Source organism: Salvelinus namaycush, chromosome 6, assembly GCF_016432855.1.
Source record: "Salvelinus namaycush isolate Seneca chromosome 6, SaNama_1.0, whole genome shotgun sequence".
NCBI lineage: Eukaryota > Metazoa > Chordata > Actinopteri > Salmoniformes > Salmonidae > Salvelinus > Salvelinus namaycush.
In genome coordinates, this window is record NC_052312.1 from 30,147,414 (window position 1) to 30,167,650 (window position 20,237).

Sequence of the window (20,237 nt, forward strand, 5' to 3'; positions counted from 1 at the left end):
GAGAGACAAAGCGAGTCAACTTATCGTACATGCATTTGAAACTACACTCACAGTAACCAGAATACTTAGCACCCTAACCACCACTCATTCGGATTAGAAATGCAATATATAATTACGCGTAGCCACTACCCCGTCTATGGGTAGTGGCTTGATGTAAGGCTCTGGTTGTCCACCAGAGGTCGCAATGTCCTTCTTAGTTGTAGAGCTTCTCTGCTTGAAGTGTTCGTTAGAATAGTTACTTCAGACGTACCAACAGTTGTATCAGAGGGGATTGTCTTCCTTCCCCCCTTGTGTCTTTAGTAAAAAATGTAGGACCATTTTTCCATGCACCACTGCAGACTGTGAATGTTCTGGTCTAGTCTTTACCTTCTTCACTTGTGTTGAGAGTTTCAGAGTTTCTAACCATTTCGTAACGTTCAGCTCCCACTGTACGTCGGCTGGTCTGTAGAGTTTAAACCTTTTTCAGTTGTGTAGCCACCGCGCCACGCTGTCTGGTCTCAGTACAAAGTTTCTAACCATTTCAACGTGTGGACCACAGCCTCATGTCTTTTTGGTCTTATAGTTTTAACCATTCGTGACGTCCGGTTTCCACCATCCATCTGCTTGGTCTCAATGGTTGATTATTCAAGGTTCAGCTCCCGACCACTTTACATGCCAGCAGCAACCCGGCAAGTTTTGGTCTGTATGTTGATTCTTAGCGAGTCCTTTTAAGCACTCTGGCCAAAGGGGCGTTCCGTCACGCTGACGCGAACTCTGAGCTCACTTGGGCGTGGCTACTGACTGGGCACAAGTTTATAGGAAAAACAATTATCTCATTTATAAGGCCAAAATCACATTGCAATCTTCACAAAAGTATTTTCATACTTAATCATATATTTTAGTATCCTCAACTTGCTCAATTTCCACATTATTCATTACAATATTTAGTTGAGATTTAGGGTTTAGTGAATGATTTGTTCCAAATACAAAGCTTTTAGTTTTTTAAATATTCAGGATGAACGTAGTCCTTGCCACCCATTCCGAAACTAACTGCAGCTCTTTGTTAACTGTTGTCGTAATTTCAGTCGCTGTGGTAGCTGTCGTGTATAGTGTTGAGTCATCCGCATACATAGACACACTGGCTTTACTCAAAACCAGTGGCATGTCGTTAGTAAAGATTGAAAAGAGTAAGGGGCCTAAACAGCTGCCCTGGGGAATTCCTTATTCTACCTGGATGTTATTGGAGGCTTCCATTAAAGAACACCCTCATTAGTGACCATGTTTCAATTCATGGTGGATCAGGTTCATACTGAGACATTTTTTTACTCCTGCACTTAATAAAGTGATGTACATATGTCAATGTTACCTTCAGAACATGTTTATTTTACTTTTACCCCCCTTTTCTCTCAATTTCGTCATATCCAATTACGATCTTGTCTCATCGCTGCAACTCCCCAACTGCCTCGGGAGAGGCGAAGGTCGAGCCCGCTTAACCCGGAACACCGTTCTGCAGGCACCCGGCATGCCACAAGGAGTCGCTAGAGCGTGATGACATAAGTCAAGCCCCTCCGGCCCCTCCCCTAACCCGGACGATGCTGGGCCAATTGTGCGCCACCCTATGGGACTCCCGGTCACGGCCGGTTATAACACAACCTGGGATCAAACCCGGGTCTGTGGTGACGCTTCAAGCACTGCGATGCAGTGCCTTAAACCACTGCGCCACTCGGTAGGCCCCCCAGAACATTACACTTAACCATTAATATTCAGAATAGTACGGCATAGTCAGTATTGTGTCGGACAGTAGACTACAGTGCAGATAGAGTACAGTATAATACAGTAGTAGAGTAGGGAGTACTCACAAGTGTCTGTTGCAGGTGGAGTTGACCATTGAGGGGTCAGTGGGGTGGAGGGTGACAGGAGGGGTGTGTTGGGCAGATAGCAGAAACCCAATGGCCAACAGAGACAGACTCAGACATGTACCTAGGAGAAACAACACAGTCATACACATACAGTCTAACCAAACAGTGTACTGCTTTAGACATAATATGGGTTACGACTAGTGTCTGTGTAGTTACATGTATTACAATTTCACATAGTCCATGTAATTCCATTAAAATCTATCTGTGGAGCTATCTGTGAAACGTATACTGTGATCCAATATGCCATCTATTCACATACACTAAATGTGTCCCTAAATCATCAGGCTCCATGCGTTCATCTTTACCCTGACCCTCTGACCCTTACCAATGATGCTCCCCAGGGTGAGTTTCCTGCGGCCAACCCTCTCCACTAGCCACACCCCCAGTAGGGTGAACAGAAAGTTGGTGAAGGCTGTGACCCCAGCCAACCAGATGGCCACCTTGTCATCCCGCACTCCCGACATCTGCAGGATGGTGGCGCCGTAGTACCTGCACAAAGAGGAGAGGGTGTTCCATCAGTCAAAAGAACCATAGAGAAAGAGAGAGAATTTGGCCCATAGAGATATAATGTATCTCTATGGTGGTGCCACAGTACCTGCACACAGAGGACAGGATACGGTCATCATCAGACACCACATGGCTACCATGTAAAGAGAGAGTTTGGCTAACTTTGACACTAGCTGGACGCCATGTTGATGCACAAAGACAATAGGCTGGTGGCCACTATCTGGCCATGCTGGAAAGAACAGCCAGGTAGTAATGTCCTTCTGGAATGGCCATCTACAGACTATTGAGGACAGGACAGGAAACCCAAAGGTCATTTCGATTGTGTGTTGTATTGCATTGGATTGTCCCTCTCATGCCAATAAAGCTTGAGAGAGCGAAACAGAACTAGGGAACAGATTGAAAGAGACAGATCATCATGTGCTAATGATTCTCTCCATCGAGAAGAGGTACACTCCATTATGTTCTTTAGTTGAGTGGCCACCAATCAATCACTGGTAAGGCAATCAACCCGAAATAGACACAATGAGACGAGTCTCCATCCATCCACCCCCTTCACTCTTGTATCTGTCTGTGTCCCAAATGGCACCCTAATCCCTAAAATAGTGCACTACTTTTGACCTGGACCCATAGGGCTCTGGACAAAGGTAGTGCACTATGTAGGGAATAGGGTGCCGTTTGGGAAGCAAACACTCTGGTGTCACTGTCTAATTAAAGTGCCACTTCTCTGCCTGGAGGATGCTGAACTCTTCAATTAGGCAGATTACACCTCATCAAGCTCAACAGACAGGGCCTCTAAACATTCTCTCCTTGACTTGCTTCATTGCTAGGGCGCCAGGTGATATAGACGGGGGAGGAAGATCCTAGCCCTGTGGAACTTGTAGACGCCCAGAGAGCAGCTGAAGGTAGAAGTTGCCACAGATCTAGGATCAGATTACCCTACAGTGACTGACAAAAAGAAATTGGACCGCATATCAGTGGTTAAGGGAAACTACCTCCCTCACAAGGCAGCATCCCAGCCTCTGTAGAAAAACACTGTCTACTCTCCAGGTTAAATGCGAAAATACAGACACTCTGGAACGCAACGCAACAATTCGTACCAAAAAAGACGAGAGGAATACATTCATTAAAAAAGCGAAAAATAAAAGCCATTCCTTCGCTTTCTCTCTTGGTCCCTCACTTTGTCACTCATTCTCTGCAGGGAGCAGTGAATTAGCATTTGTTTTTCCATCTCTTGAAAAGCATCTGCACCCGTCTGCTCTTTTTCAAAACAAAACACTCCTACCAATTGCCTATTTGCATAAATCTTTCCTTTATGTAAGTCAGCCAACATGTTTCTCAACTTGAGACTAAGTTCAATACTTCAGAGTAAAAGTACAGGTGTAAGGGGTCACGAGGACCACACACAGGGTCAATACAAGTCAAGCAAAGCCAAGGGCAATAGCCACATGCAGCGATCTAACATGTTGGGCGGAAGGCAACAAAGCCGCCTGATTTCTGTCTCGCCTCTCAGAGGCTTTCAATCTCAGTATGCATCTGCCCACACACACACAGAAACACAGTATGACTGATAAGGGGTTTGTAGTAGCATCGGGTGTAAAAGCTCTCTGCAGTAAAGGCCCGCTAAGCTCCATCTCAGGTCTGAATCAGATTGATTAAGAAGCAGCAAGGCCAGCCGGAAGGGAAGCACAGCTCACAGCTAACCTGCCCAGCCAGCTACCTTCTGCTCTAACAGAACACAGCATCACCACCACACCACATCAACAAACATGATATAACCAGCTACAAAGAGTGCTGTAAATAAGTGTACATTGAAACACTTCCAACATGGCATCCAAATACTGCCATAATACAGACTATTGGGTGGAAACCACATGGTGCCAGTGAAAAATCATAGTCTCAAACAGAGTTGTGTGTATCTTTAGGCTCTGGGTCCATTCCAGAAATGTGGAATAAAACAGATTTCTTTTTGTGGGTGAGACCACCTCCCAGGCCACTTGCAGAGGGAAGATTGAACCTTCCCCGGTCTCTTCTAACGATGAAGCTGTAGGTTCATTCTTGGACTCCCGGGGAGCTCACAGCCCAATTATATAAATTACACTGCCCACTAAAACATTCTGCTAACAACGTCCATGTGGCCCTCTATCGTATGTGGTGAGATGGTCAAATGGCGATGGTACTGTAGATTGTAGATAATAACAGCCTGTGCTAATTGAAACGGCTGTGTTCAATTTGTAATTAAATGTAATACATTATAGACCAGGGTAACTACTCTGAACTGGACACAGATGGCAGTACAGATGTCATTTGTCATTTCTGATAAATCTGGAAGATCTCAGACACTCAATAAAGCTGTCATTCATAAAAACAACATTCAAATGATATAGCCTATGTATGACGACCGGAGTGGACGAGAAGTCTGAAGCCAAAACTGCTATTAATCCAACAACTAAAAAATACCCAGGGTTTATGCAGTAAGACTTAGGGCTGTTGCAGTGACCGTATTACCACCACACCGGCAGTCATGAGTCATGACCACAGTATAATTCTATGTGACCGTTGAGTCAGGGTAATCTCCTCTTATGCACTCTGGACATGTGTTAGTAGTACCCAACTCTATAATGATCATCAGGTCGCTAATGGCCGGGTACTCAGAACTCTATTGTCCCTCTAACCACTCTGACATCAATGCAAATGGGATTGAAAATCACATCAAACACTTCTCATCGAAACAGTATCGTGCTTTAAAACTAACCTCACTGTGATTGATCAATTTGAAGAAAGAAGGTTAAAACTGAGTGAAAAACATGATCGTTGTGGATGTTGTTTCAAAGCCTAACACAACAAAATGGACAGTGTTTTCTAAGGTGATGATTAATTCAAAACACCTATATGCATATTAGAGCTTATGCATCTGCATAGGCCTATATGTGAGCCCAAGCCCCCAAAAAACGGAATTAAAATGATTGTGCCATTATACAATACATAGCCTACCGCATATTACACAAACAATTAAAATAAATACTGATTTAAGCTATCTCTGATACATAATTGGTCAATTCTAACTTAAACAAATTCAGAGTTAGCCTACAATTACAGTGAATTTGTATTGGATTTTGAATAGCCTAGTAATAGGGCGATAGCCTAATTAATAGGCTGACACATTACCTTTTGCTACAGAATATCTCACTACCATGCGTTTCCATCTGCTCCCCTCTCTCCATCATTCCTTTCTGCAGCATGAAGAGAGAGGGGCTGCCAACAGTTTAATGTAAACATGTTACTATCGATGTTCCAGAACAGATTTCACTTGCTTTCCCAAATCAGGCACTGGGTAGCTACAGGAACAGAGTTGGAGAGCCCATGGCATACAGAGGTTGGGCGGAATATCACCTGTCACTCGGCAAAATAACCAGAGTTAGCTACCTGACATGAGTGAAACGAACCGGCCCCTATTCGCTATTTGAGTGCATACGGATTAAATGTATTTTTTCTCTTGCCACTGTTCCTGCCCTTTTGATAATGGGTCATTGGAAATCGAAACAAATTTGACATATTATTAAAGACAATATTAAATTGAGAATAGTCTGTTGAGTGAAAATATGATCACTTGACGAGAGAACAGTGTCTGCAGCCTGATGCAAGGAACAGCGCACAATCTTTTTTTTGTGACTTTCGCAAATCATCAACAGCCTAAAGTCGCTTCATGCAGCCTATATATCTTTTGATTTCTAAGGAATTCTATGGTTTGTATCATTCACAACTAAAGTTGCCAAATAACTCTAGCATATAGGACCTGTTTCAAATCATCACTTCTATGCTCAAAATAGCCACTTCATATGTGCACTCTCGCTCTGGAACGGGAAAAATATCCTTTCTATTTTATTCAGCTAAGTTCAGTTATATTACTATAAAATCATTTAACATAAAATAATGGCAAGAGACTTATGAGCATGTCTTGTCTGCTAAATGAACAAGGCTACAGCCTATGACATGGCTCATAGCCAGATAACTATCAGTAGGGCAACTCATATTCTGTTCATTTGAAATACATTTTCTTGGTATCATAATGTTTCTTTAAAACCTTTTCTCAATAGGGGGTGCTGTTTTCACTTTGTAAAAATTTCGTTCCCAAATTAAACTGCCTCGTACTCAATTCTTGCTCGTACAATATGCATATTATTATTACTATTGGATAGAAAACACTCTCTAGTTTCTAAAACCGTTTGAATTATATCTGTGAGTAAAACAGAACTCGAGTTGGAGCAAACTTCCTGTGGGGAAGTGAGAAATCTGAAATCAGGCAGGCTGTTCTAAGGTCAGTTTATTAATTTGCATGTCTTCTATTGGTCGACATGCACTGCATAGGCCTTCCCCTAGATGTCAGCAAGCGGTGAGAATTTGAATGGTGTTGCTAGGCAGATCTGAGGCCATATAAAGGGTTTTGGAACGTGGGGTCCACTCTTTTCAACTTTCGCCATGACGCAAGACAGACCTCAGGATTGCGTTCTGGAAAGCTCTCGTTATAGGAGTTAGATATATCCGGCTCTGATTTTATTCGATATAGGTGTTAAAGACATCATAATGTTGTTATTTTAAACCGAGTTATATCAGTTTATATCAGTATATTGCGATTTTCTGATATTTATTTGTGCTGCGTTATAGTGAGTTGGGCACGTCTTCACCACATGGCTAAAGTTTACTGCTAATTCCAAAGTTGAAGGCGACAATCTACAACCGAGCAACGATTCTTCTGGACAAAGGACAACTTGCCCAAGATTCTGATGAAAGCTCATCAAAAAGTAAGAACTATTTATGATGTTAATTCGTTGTTCTGTTGAAAAATGTCAAACTAATATTCCGCCATTAATTTCGGTGCGGTCTCGCTTTAACGCACGCTGTATGTCGTAGTAACGTTAATTTTAAAAATCTAACACAGCGGTTGCATTAAGAACTAATGTATCTTTCATTTGCTGTCCAACCTGTATTTTTTAGTCAAGTTTATGATTAGTTACTGATTAGATTAGGTGCCTCTCCCAAGATTTCTCCCGACATTTTGTTTGCATTTTGGCTACTATTCATATTGTATAACCACGATTTGTGCCGCTAAATATGCACATTTTCGAACAAACTCTATATGTATTGTGTAATATGATGTTATAGGACTGTCATCTGAAGAAGTTTGAGAAGGTTAGTGAAAAAATTAATATATTTTGCTGGTTTATTCGTTATCGCTATTGTTGGCTTGAATCAATGCTGTTGTGTGGTTGGCTATTGTAGTAAGCTAATATAATGCTATATTGTGTTTTCGCTGTAAAACACTTAAAAAATCTGAAATATTGGCTGGATTCACAAGATCTTTGTCTTTCATTTGCTGTACGCTGTGTATTTTCCATAAATGTTTTATGATGAGTATTTAGGTAATTCACGTTGGTCTCTGTAGTTATTCTAGTTGCTTTGGTGAGAGTTGTGATGGTGGCTGCAATGTAAAACTATGATTTATACCTGAAATATGCACATTTTTCTAACAAAACATGCTATACAATAAATATGTTATCAGACTGTCATCTGATGAAGTTATTTCTTGGTTAGTGACTATTTATATCTTTATTTGGTCGAAATTGTGATATCTACCTATGCAGGAAAAAAATGGTGGAAAAAAAAGTTGTGTATTTTGCTATGGTGGTTAGCTAATAGAAATACATAGTGTCTTCCCTGTAAAACATTTTAAAAATCAGAAATGATGGCTGGATTCACAAGATGTGTATCTTTCATCTGGTGTCTTGGACTTGTGATTTAATGATATTTAGATGCTAGTATTTACTTGTGACGCTATGCTAGGCTATGCTAGTCATCTTTTTTACTGATGGGGGTGCTCCCGGATCCGGGATTGTGATGAAGTAGAAGTTAAACCTGCCTAAAATAAATAATGGATTTACTGTGATGGTGTATATTCAATTCAAATGTAGATGTTCCAAAGGCGGCTTCAGCAGCTTGCATGCGTGGAGGCCTAGAGATGCCAAACGTGTTTATGTTAATTAATGCTCAATTACCGTGAAACCGCATGGACACAATAACAGACTTACCACAGTGTGATAATCTGGATCAAAGCTGAGAGAGAGAGCGAGTGAGAGAGAGAATAAAGAAAAGAGGAGAGAATTCTTGTTCTCCGTATGGGAGAAAAAAAAAGGGAAGCCAGTTCCATTCACCATGGTAACCACCATCTTTAATAAATGATATCTAGTAATAAGGTCAGAGATATGCCATGGACATGTTCAATTACAACCCTCTAACACACCCTTCCGCACACGCACACCCTTCCGCACCCCACAAACGCACACCCCTCTACATCCATCTATAGCCCTGTACATCTGAGGTCTGTGGGGATCACTTGGGCCAAGTCTAGGATAGGGACAAATACACAGGACTGTTCCATATATTGGTCTGAGAGTGAACTCTAGAATGCAAATAGTACAAGACACCACAAGACGCCATACAGCCAAGAGAAAGACAGGAAGATGGAGAAGAGACGAGAGAGGTAGATAGTCACTTCCTCCTCCGTTTCAGTCTGAGTGAGAGTCATCAAGTGTAATAATCAAGTCTTCCACTGCATTAGCTGTGGTGCTTATGCTCAAATTGTGCGGCAACAACTGCTGTAATGCATTTTCAGGCTGTTACGCTGTGACTATTACATGATTACATTCTCTCAGTGTAAGAGGGTGCACTTATGCAAGTATAACAAGCTCAATAGGCACGTCACAGTGGAGTGGAGAGATAAACAAATCATTACATAAACAAGAAACACTAATCTCCTACTTGAGATGTTAAGAAAAAAGTCTAGCTAGCTAAACATTGGCTGACTTTGATTGGGTTTGAAGGAGGACACAAGCTGGCTCTTGAAAACCAAAACACAGAAGGTGACATGGTAACTGTAGATTGTGTAAATACACAAAAACACCACAACTACAACAGCAGCGTGAACAAGATTCCAGTGTGTCACCAACACTGACCCCTTGACCTTCTCCGAGATGACCGACAGATCCAAAATGGAGGTTATATAACAGAGTGGCACCCTATTCACTATAGGCTCTGGTCAAAAGCAGTGCACTATATAGGGAATATTCCATTTCAGATTGTGCCCGTGGCTGTATGTGATGTGAGAGGAGCAGGCAGAAGGTGTGAAATGGCCTTCAGAACCTCTGTTCTAAAAATGGAACTTGCACTCTGTCTGCACTCCACTGGCTATCCTCCGCCGTATATCCACTTCACACCTTTCTCCTCTCTCCACTCCGACATGAAGACAAGGTGACAACAAAGATGTCAGAGAGAGGGGAGGAAGAGAGAGTGGAGGAGGGGAAAGAGGGGGATGAGGTGGAGTATGAGGAATGGAATGTCAGGGTGGAAGGGAGAAGGATGGAAGTGGTGTCTGAAAGAGATATGTTTGTGTGCACTCACCTCTGAGGCTTGGGTGCAAGGTCAAAAGAGAGATAGGTGGATGAGATGAAGAAAATAAAGAGAGGAGTGTATGTGTCTGTGTGTGACCTGGAGTTAATGACATGGCCAGGAAGAACTCCTGTACAATAAATTCTACTCATGAGAAAGAAAATGTTTCCCCCTCACCTCTCCTCCTTCGCCCTCTCGTCTTCCTCCTCACCCCTCTGCTCCCCTCTCACCTCACTCTGTCACGACTTCCGCCGAAGTCGGTCCCTCTCCTTGTTCGGGCGGTGTTCTTCTAGCCGTCGCCGATCCACCTTTCATTTTCCATTTGTTTTGTCTTGTCTTCCCACACACCTGGTTTCAATTCCATCATTACATGTTGTGTATTTTAACCCTCTGTTCCCCCCATGTCCTTGTCCGGAATTGTTTATTTTGTAGTGCTTGTGCACGTTATGCTGGTGTGTATAGGGTTTTGTTTACCCATAGTATTTATTGTTCTGTTAACGGTGGTTTTATTTATTAAACTGCGCCGTTGTAAATCAGTTTTTGCTCTCCTGCGCCTGACTTCTCTGCCGCCAGTATGCACCCTCTACACTGACTACCTGTCGTGCTCCAGTTCATTTCACTCTAAAGGTGAGCGGGACATAAATTGTTCACTTACGGCTGACATTTACAAATGCATTACTGGAGCTTCATTGAATATGCTCCCGATTGAAAAGGATTAAAGAGGGAAAGAGAGAGCGAGCTGAAAAGCCCACTCCCTCCCAAGAGATAGAGCCTGCGTCCCAAATGACACCCTATTTCCTACATAGCGCACTACTTTTGACCAGGGCTGCGAGGGCTCTGGTCAAAAGTAGTGCAATATATATACAGTGGGGCAAAAAAGTATTTAGTCAGCCACCAATTGTGCAAGTTCTCCCACTTAAAAAGATGAGAGAGGCCTGTAATTTTCATCATAGGTACACTTCAACTATGACAGACAAAAATGAGAGAAAAAAATCCAGAAAATCACATTGTAGGATTTTTTATGAATTTATGGTGGAAAATAAGTATTTGGTCACCTACAAACAAGCAAGATTTCTGGCTCTCACAGACCTGTAACTTCTTCTTTAAGAGGCTCCTCTGTCCTCCACTCGTTACCTGTATTAATGGCACCTGTTTGAACTTGTTATCAGTATAAAAGACACCTGTCCACAACCTCAAACAGTCACACTCCAAACTCCACTATGGCCAAAGAGCTGTCAAAGGACACCAGAAACAAAATTGTAGACCTGCACCAGGCTGGGAAGACTGAATCTGCAATAGGTAAGCAGCTTGGTTTGAAGAAATCAACTGTGGGAGCAATTATTAGGAAATGGAAGACATACAAGACCACTGATAATCTCCCTCGATGTTTTCTTTTAGAGGTGTGCAGGCGTCACCGTGTTTGTTAGTATAGTTGTACAGGTTTGAGCAGAGTTGAGCAGTATCCTGGTGTTCTCTGTGTTTAGTGAACTCTGTCTCTGTGTGTCTCTGTGTTCAGCAGCATTAGACATGAGTGTGATAATGCATTCGTCTCCTTGAGAGAAATAGGCCAGATCCCAAAGGAGACATTTCTCCCAGAACCACACGGGGGGACCTAGTGAATGACCTGCAGAGAGCTGGGACCAAAGTAACAAAGCCTACCATCAGTAACACTACGCCGCCAGGGACTCAAATCCTGCAGTGCCAGACGTGTCCCCCTGCTTAAGCCAGTACATGTCCAGGCCCGTCTGAAGTTTGCTAGAGAGCATTTGGATGATCCAGAAGAAGATTGGGAGAATGTCATATGGTCAGATGAAACCAAAATATAACTTTTTGGTAAAAACTCAACTCGTCGTGTTTGGAGGACAAAGAATGCTGAGTTGCATCCAAGGAACACCATACCTACTGTGAAGCATGGGGGTGGAAACATCATGCTTTGGGGCTGTTTTTCTGCAAAGGGACCAGGACGACTGATCCGTGTAAAGGACAGAATGAATGGGGCCATGTATCGTGAGATTTTGAGTGAAAACCTCCTTCCATCAGCAAGGGCATTGAAGATGAAACGTGGCTGGGTCTTTCAGCATGACAATGATCCCAAACACACCGCCTGGGCAACGAAGGAGTGGCTTCGTAAGAAGCATTTCAAGGTCCTGGAGTGGCCTAGCCAGTCTCCAGATCTCAACCCCATAGAAAATCTTTGGAGGGAGTTGAAAGTCCGTGTTGCCCAGCAACAGCCCCAAAACGTCACTGCTCTAGAGGAGATCTGGAAGGAGGAATTGTAACGGTCGTCGTAATCCTCCTCTTCGGACGAGGAGGAGAGGCGAGAAGGATCAGACCAATATGCAGAGTGGTTAGTGTCCATGATTATTTAATGAAAACAGACTGAACACTTAACATACAAAAACAACAAACGTGACAAACCGCAAACAGTCCCGTGTGGTGCTAACACAGACACGCGATACAACCACCCACAAAACACACGTGAAAACCCGGCTGCCTTAGTATGATTCTCAATCAGGGACAAACGATCTACAGCTGCCTCTGATTGAGAATCATACCAGGCCGAACACAAAACCCCAACATAGAAAAACACACATAGACAACCCACCCCAACTCACGCCCTGACCAACTAAATAAATAAAAGAAAAAGGAACAATAGGTCAGGAACGTGACAGGAATGGGCCAAAATACCAGCAACAGTGTGTGAAAACCTGTGAAGACTTACAGAAAACGTTTGACCTCTGTCATTGCCAACAAAGGGTATATAACAAAGTATTGAGATAAACTTTTGTTACTGACCAAATACTTATTTTCCACCATAATTTGCAAATAAATTCATTAAAAATCCTACAATGTGATTTTCTGGGAAAAAAAATCTAATTTTTTCTGTCATAGTTGAAGTGTACCTATGATGAAAATTACAGGCCTCTCTCATCTTTTTAAGTGGGAGAACTTGCACAATTGGTGGCTGACTAAATACTTTTTTGCCCCACTGTATATATATATATATATATATACACTGCTCAAAAAAATAAAAGGGAACACTAAAATAACACATCCTAGATCTGAATGAATGAAATATTCTTATTAAATACTTTTTTCTTTACATAGTTGAATGTGCTGACAACAAAATCACACAAAAATTATCAATGGAAATCAAATTTATCAACCCATGGAGGTCTGGATTTGGAGTCACACTCAAAATTAAAGTGGAAAACCACACTACAGGCTGATCCAACCTTGATGTAATGTCCTTAAAACAAGTCAAAATGAGGCTCAGTAGTGTGTGTGGCCTCCACGTGCCTGTATGACCTCCCTACAACGCCTGGGCATGCTCCTGATGAGGTGGCGGATGGTCTCTTGAGGGATCTCCTCCCAGACCTGGACTAAAGCATCCGCCAACTCCTGGACAGTCTGTGGTGCAACGTGGCGTTGGTGGATGGAGCGAGACATGATGTCCCAGATGTGCTCAATTGGATTCAGAGCTGGGGAACGGGCGGGCCAGTCCATAGCATCAATGCCTTCCTCTTGCAGGAACTGCTGACACACTCCAGCCACATGAGGTCTAGCATTGTCTTGCATTAGGAGGAACCCAGGGCCAACCGCACCAGCATATGGTCTCACAAGGGGTCTGAGGATCTCATCTCGGTACCTAATGGCAGTCAGGCTACCTCTGGTGAGCACATGGAGGGCTGTGCGGCCCCCCAAAGAAATGCCACCCCACACCATGACTGACCCACCGCCAAACCGGTCATGCTGGAGGATGTTGCAGGCAGCAGAACGTTCTCCACGGCGTCTCCAGACTCTGTCACGTCTGTCACATGTGCTCATGTGCTCAGTGTGAACCTGCTTTCATCTGTGAAGAGCACAGGGCGCCAGTGGCGAATTTGCCAATCTTGGTGTTCTCTGGCAAATGCCAAACGTCCTGCATGGTGTTGGGCTGTAAGCACAACCCCTACCTGTGGACGTCGGGCCCTCATACCACCCTCATGGAGTCTGTTTCTGACCGTTTGAGCAGACACATGCACATTTGTGGCCTGCTGGAGGTCATTTTGCAGGGCTCTGGCAGTGCTCCTCCTTGCACAAAGGCGGAGGTAGCGGTCCTGCTGCTGGGTTGTTGCCCTCCTACGGCCTCCTCCACGTCTCCTGATGTACTGGCCTGTCTCCTGGTAGCGCCTCCATGCTCTGGACACTACGCTGACAGACACAGCAAACCTTCTTGCCACAGCTCGCATTGATGTGCCATCCTGGATGAGCTGCACTACCTGAGCCACTTGTGTGGGTTGTAGACTCCGTCTCATGCTACCACTAGAGTGAAAGCACCGCCAGCATTCAAAAGTGACCAAAACATCAGCCAGGAAGCATAGGAACTGAGAAGTGGTCTGTGGTCACCACCTGCAGAACCACTCCTTTATTGTGGGTGTCTTGCTAATTGCCTATAATTTCCACCTGTTGTCTATTCCATTTGCACAACAGCATGTGAAATTTATTGTCAATCAGTGTTGCTTCCTAAGTGGACAGTTTGATTTCACAGAAGTGTGATTGACTTGGAGTTACATTGTGTTGTTTAAGTGTTCCCTTTATTTTTTTGAGCAGTGTATATAGGGAATAGGATGCCATTTGGGACGCAGCCAGAGAAAGATACTTGGAGGGTCTAAGGACTCAGCAAACAATACCTACCCCATCAGAGCTCCTTTATTAAGGCTGGCGATGCTGTTAGCTGACATAAAGACAAACAAGATGATATAGTTTGGAAAGGTCATGATGGACTGATCGTTAAAGCGGATGGATGCATTGGCAGCCTCAGTGTGACACGAGGAGTGTGTGTTTGTGTATGTGTGTGTGTGTGTGTGTGTGAGTCAACTCAAATCAAATATTCGTCACGTACACTGTTTACAGCAGGTATAAAAAGTTCAGCAAAATACTTGTGTGCTAGCTCCCACAACATTGCAGTACAATAATCAATATCAATAATAAGAGTAAAAAAAATACAAATTATAATAATAATAGTATAGGTAGTATGCATAGTAAAAGCCTGATATGTACACAATGTGATATAGAGTATAGATAATGAATGTGCTACTGCTATGTCAAGCATGACGGTATTTACAAATATATTGGATAGTGTCTTGGTGACGCAGTTGAATACATAGTGTATACTAGAGCAGCAGCTTTGACCGTGTGTGTGTGAGATGCGAGGAGTGAGAGGACCAGCTATCATATCCCTAACCAATAACCACTCATGACTGGGAGTTCAATGGCACAATCATTTAAAACACATTGATACTCACAGACAGCACACTAACCAGGTAACAATAAGGTAATCATATCAATGCAAGAGAGGGAGGAGGGGAGGGAAAGAGAGAGAAACAAGAGAGATAGAAAGCATATGGGGCCTAAGAGCACTCAGAGAGAGAGAGAGAAAGAGAGAGAGACAGAGAGAGAGAGAGAAATGGAGAGATGGAGGCGAGAAATGTCTCCCTTGGGATCTGGCCTATTTCTCTCAAGGAGACGAATGCATTATCACACTCATGTCTAATGCTGCTGAACACAGAGACACACAGAGACAGAGTTCACTAAACACAGAGAACACCAGGATACTGCTCAACTCTGCTCAAACCTGTACAACTATACTAACAAACATGGTGACGCCTGCACACCTCTAAAAGAAAACAACAGCAACTACTGTATGTTAGTGTCCAGAGTTTTCCCTGGTCAGGTGGGTCAGACAGTCCAAAAAAACGAAACGAGTACCACAACAAAGTCATAACAGTCTCCGAAATGAACTACAACAGCAAAAGCAACACACGCCACAGCAACGTAAACTTCGACACACGTAGAGAAGACGATAAAAGAACAATTAGCGCATCTAAAAAAATTGGTTGTTGTGGATGTGTGTTACTGTGTGTGATTTAGACAGAAGAATATTACCATAGGCTAATTACACACAGCTACGTGATCTGCATAAGCAACACGAGGCCTGTCTACTACAATAGCCTACAAGCTGCTTATCAACTATAAGAAATACACAGCAGACTGTCATCAGTCATCAAGGGCAATACAAGGGTGACACACACTGGACCTTTACAGCTTTCCTCCCAGGCTGTCCAGCTGAGTCACGAGCTAATTGGCATGTCTCAACATCTCCAATATGACATTTCTATAGCTGACCATCTGTGTCTGCCAACTGCCTCCCGTAAACAAACATTCACCCATAAAAACTAAATGATACACTAAAATATGACAAACCAAAAGATTAAGATAGAAACAATATAATCTGAAAGGTTACCCTATGCTGGTTAATTCCAAATCGTGTATAATTTTACAGTAGGATGCACTATGGCATTTCTTAATAAATACAAACTTTGAAATATACTGTAAGTAATCTGTGTGCATGAGTATCATGTTGAGACCGGAGCAAGACATGGCCAATGTTCAGCGACATCGTCACTAATAGACATGGTTTATTATGGATGGATCAACAACACCTGTGGCCTCTGCTGTGCTCTCATGCTTAACTTCTGGCAGAGGAGAAACAGACAGATGACCTTCCCTCTCGGCCCTTCATTCTCTCATTAATTTTCTCTCTTTCCCTTTATCTCCCCCTCTCTCTCTCTCTGTCCACTTCTTAATCACCTCACTCTCTCTTCTGCCTGCATGTCTCTCTCTACCTCACTCCCTCCCTCTCTCTCCTTCCTTCTTTACCTCCCTCTCCCTCCTACAGTGACCTTTGCGTGCTGGATAATGTGGCTAATCGAATCATTATGATTCCAGACCTAATAGGAAGAGGACACATCCTCACTGACAAGACAGGCCAGTTCATTCTTGTTCCTCATTGTGGCTCACAATGACAGACAGACAGATAGACGGACGGGCAGAGCCAGAGAGAGGGAGAGAGAAGTCCGCAAGGAACCACAAACATATCCCAATCAAATATCTCAAACTGCCATAAAATCGGCACGTCCCGGGGGACCTTTAGTCCATGAGAGATATGGATCAATACATCTCTCATCCCGACGCTCTCTGGCAGGTGGAGACGTCAATCCGACAGCACTCTGAGTTCAGTTCACAACAACGTCTGTGTGTGTGTGTGTACTGTGCGTATGTGCATGCTTGTGTCTATGAGTCCGCTATAGGAGTGTGCCTGAGAGAGTCTGAGAGGAATCGAAGCTGGGATGTTGGCGGGAACAGCATTTAGAGTCATCTCTTCATGACAGGGTTTGAACAAAGAAAGAGGTACTCAGAGTGGGTGACAGGATTCATACCATATGAAACTCTTCCAAAGCATCTTAGGAAGAGGAATCATGCTGTCTCACTTGAGGGCTGGGCAGAGGATGAGTAAGTGACACAAACAGGTCTGAGTTGAACAGAGGATGAGGGACTGTCTCTCCAGATACTCCTTAGCCAGCTGAGACGATCTTGGGCTGGGCAAGGAAAGAGCGAGTGTCTCTGTGTGACTGCCCTGCACCATTGTGACTCTCTGTGCTGCTGTTCTATCTGGGCTGGGGATGGGTTTGGTGAGGAGTGAGTGAGTGAGTGACACATAGGCATGTGCCCCATGTCGGATCCCACTGAGGCAGACAACCCATCAACCTGATTTGTTGTCACTTGGCTGTCTCTGCCACCACCTGTGGCTTTACAAATTACCAGAGGGAGAAGTAAACACAGCAACGGACCAAAACACACGCTAGCTACCTTAACAGACTCACACACGCACGTAAAACCTTGGTTATCACCCACACGCGCGTACACACAAACACACGCTAGCACACACACCCACGAAACCAAACCGACACCCACGCACACCCACTTGTCCTATTCCTCTCACCTCGAACGGTTGCTTAGCAACAGCACATATCGCAATTGTTTACAATGCCCAGAATATGCTTGAGATCAGGGGGGATGAGAGAGAGCTAGATGATGCAATCTCACTTGAGATGGAAATAAAGACTCATTGGTCTACCACCTTACAGGCACGAAGGAAATTCCGTGAGCGATTGACCCTGAAAAGTGCATAAAAGTGCATGAAGCATTAACAGCAACAGAAAAAGGGGTGTGTTACGTGAAAGAATTTGATACACCCCAAAACATGTATAATAATGTAGGTTACCACTGTCAATTGTCAATTTTCTTCAGGCAAGGTTGCTTACCAATCACACAGGTGTGGCTCTGTGAACTATCTCCTTTACAGCACATGATAGTGCATGTCATTGTCTAAGTGTTGACTGGACCATTGCACTGGTATTCGACATGATTCATAGGACCATGCAAGCCCACTAAGCTAAAGGCTATATAGGCATGTTACTATACCACTCACATGTAAATATGAATGTACCTTAATCCAAACCACGTTACCTCACTTAGCTATAGCTTAGGCATGTTAGCCCAGCGAATTTGCACAAGAGCCTTGGTTTGTGCGAGCTGAAACGGCGCATAGGAGACAGAGCATATCTCCTGTTTCTGTAGCGTGAGGCAGCTTGATGTACAAGTACATCCCCTGGACAGGACGCTAGTCTATGACAGGGCCTTACCCCTTACATCAAAATCTAACTTTATTTGTCACATGCGCCAAATACAACAAGTGTAGACCTTACAGTAAAATTCTTACTTGCTCTTTCCCAACAATGCAGAGTTAAATAAGAAAAACCTCCTTAAATGTGGAAACTCTAACCAACAAGTTTCAAGTTTCAAAGTTATTTGCCACGTGCAAAGGATACAACAGGTGTAAAACAGTACAGTGAAATGCTTACTCTTTCCCAACAATGCAGAAAAAAACATATCTAGATAATAAAAAGTAAAATATAAAACACACGAAACATGAGAATGCAAGTATATACAGGTCAGTGCCAGTACCATATTCAATGTGCAGGGGCCACTCAGGCCACTAAGATACTAAAGCTAGGCTGTGTACTCACATGACGGTGTTGATTCCAGAGAGCTGTTGGAACATCTGTAGTCCACATCCCACCAGGAGTGCTCTCCGAGTGGGGGGGTAAGTCAGCATCCTCCAGATCACAGGGCCATCTGGACACGCACGCACACACACACACACACACACACACACACACACACACACACACACACACACACACACACACACAGAAGGAGCAGAGGTTAGAATAGACCTATTGATCATCATCAGGCTATCAATGGACAAACACAATACACATGAAACAGGCCAACAGCGACACCAGCAAGTGGCTGAAGTTTGTTCTGTTCTGTCTGAACGTAAAGTTGTGTCTGAGGCAGGAGCAGAAGCAGCAGGCTTACAGCCGAGACCTTCAAACAGAGACTCCGGGGAGAAGCAGTCATAATAGGACAGAACGTCTGGATAGGCATGCAGAGCTTTGATAACTCCACTGAGATATCAAACACACACAAGAATGGACAAATATGGACAACACACACACACACACAGTTACAGACACATGCTGACAAACATACACAAACACACACAGAGTTGGCCTGGAGCAGCTGTGAGAGGGTGGATGCTCGCTGGGCTGGGAAGAGCTCCTTTAGCTCTCAGACAGGCTGAACACACACACACACACACACACACACACACACACACACACACACACACAGCTACCGGACAGCGCCTCGCTGAAACAGAAAACACTCTCTCCAGGACCAGTCACAGCAGGCTCTCCCGATAACCAATCAACACTGACCGAGCCATTCTGCACTTAGCCACACTCACTGGGGAGACCAATCAAATCACGCTGTTTTTCCCAGCACAACACTTCCTGACTATTACTGCTGTCATTATCGTTGAATGCATGTATGGATGTCTCATCTTATGCCTCATAAGCTTAGTTAGCTATGTTATTAATCAAAATATAGATCTGTTCATATCATGTGTATCACAAAATAATACAGAGATGCCATAAACGTTCATGGAAGTTGACAGTCTCCAAATGTTACCGGTACACGTTATTATTTCTAGCTGACGGAAGTGAATGTTGACTTGGACTGTGTGTGTGTGTGTGTGTTTATCGACCGCGTGAGTAAAGTGAGCGTGGACATGAGCTGCCAGGTTACAAATGTAGCCATCAGGAAGTGAGAGGAAGTGATGTGTTTATGAGAAGCAACTATTTGTAGAGCACTAACATTGTAGAGGCAGGATTGAATGGGCCCAGGAGACAATACCAGAGGACAGAGAGCTGATTAGCTGCAGCTCAGATCCTGGGACATGGACAGACAGATCGCCATGATCCATCCAACCAAGGTAATGGGTCTGTCAATGAACGAAGCGCAAACTTCACAGAGACGCACAAACACAGACTGATAAACACAAACACTGCTTGTGCATACACTCACATTCCCCAGCAAGAAAATCAAAAATGTCGCTCAAACAGAAGGGGGAACGGAACAAAATGGAGGCTCGTCCCGGGA

The 20,237-nt window shown here is 43.7% G+C and overlaps 1 protein-coding gene across 1 annotated transcript in view; it reads right to left on the minus strand.

Annotated features, from left to right (window-relative positions):
- The window catches only part of LOC120049319 (proton myo-inositol cotransporter-like), a 66,313-nt gene that overhangs the window by 9,060 nt on the left and 37,016 nt on the right, over positions 1-20,237 (minus strand). The window contains exons 4-6 of the mRNA XM_038995567.1: positions 18,758-18,866; positions 2,224-2,387; positions 1,839-1,959 (exon numbers count right to left, since the gene is read on the minus strand). Coding sequence (XP_038851495.1) covers positions 1,839-1,959; positions 2,224-2,387; positions 18,758-18,866 — 394 coding nt within the window. The remainder of the gene's footprint in view (positions 1-1,838; positions 1,960-2,223; positions 2,388-18,757; positions 18,867-20,237) is intronic.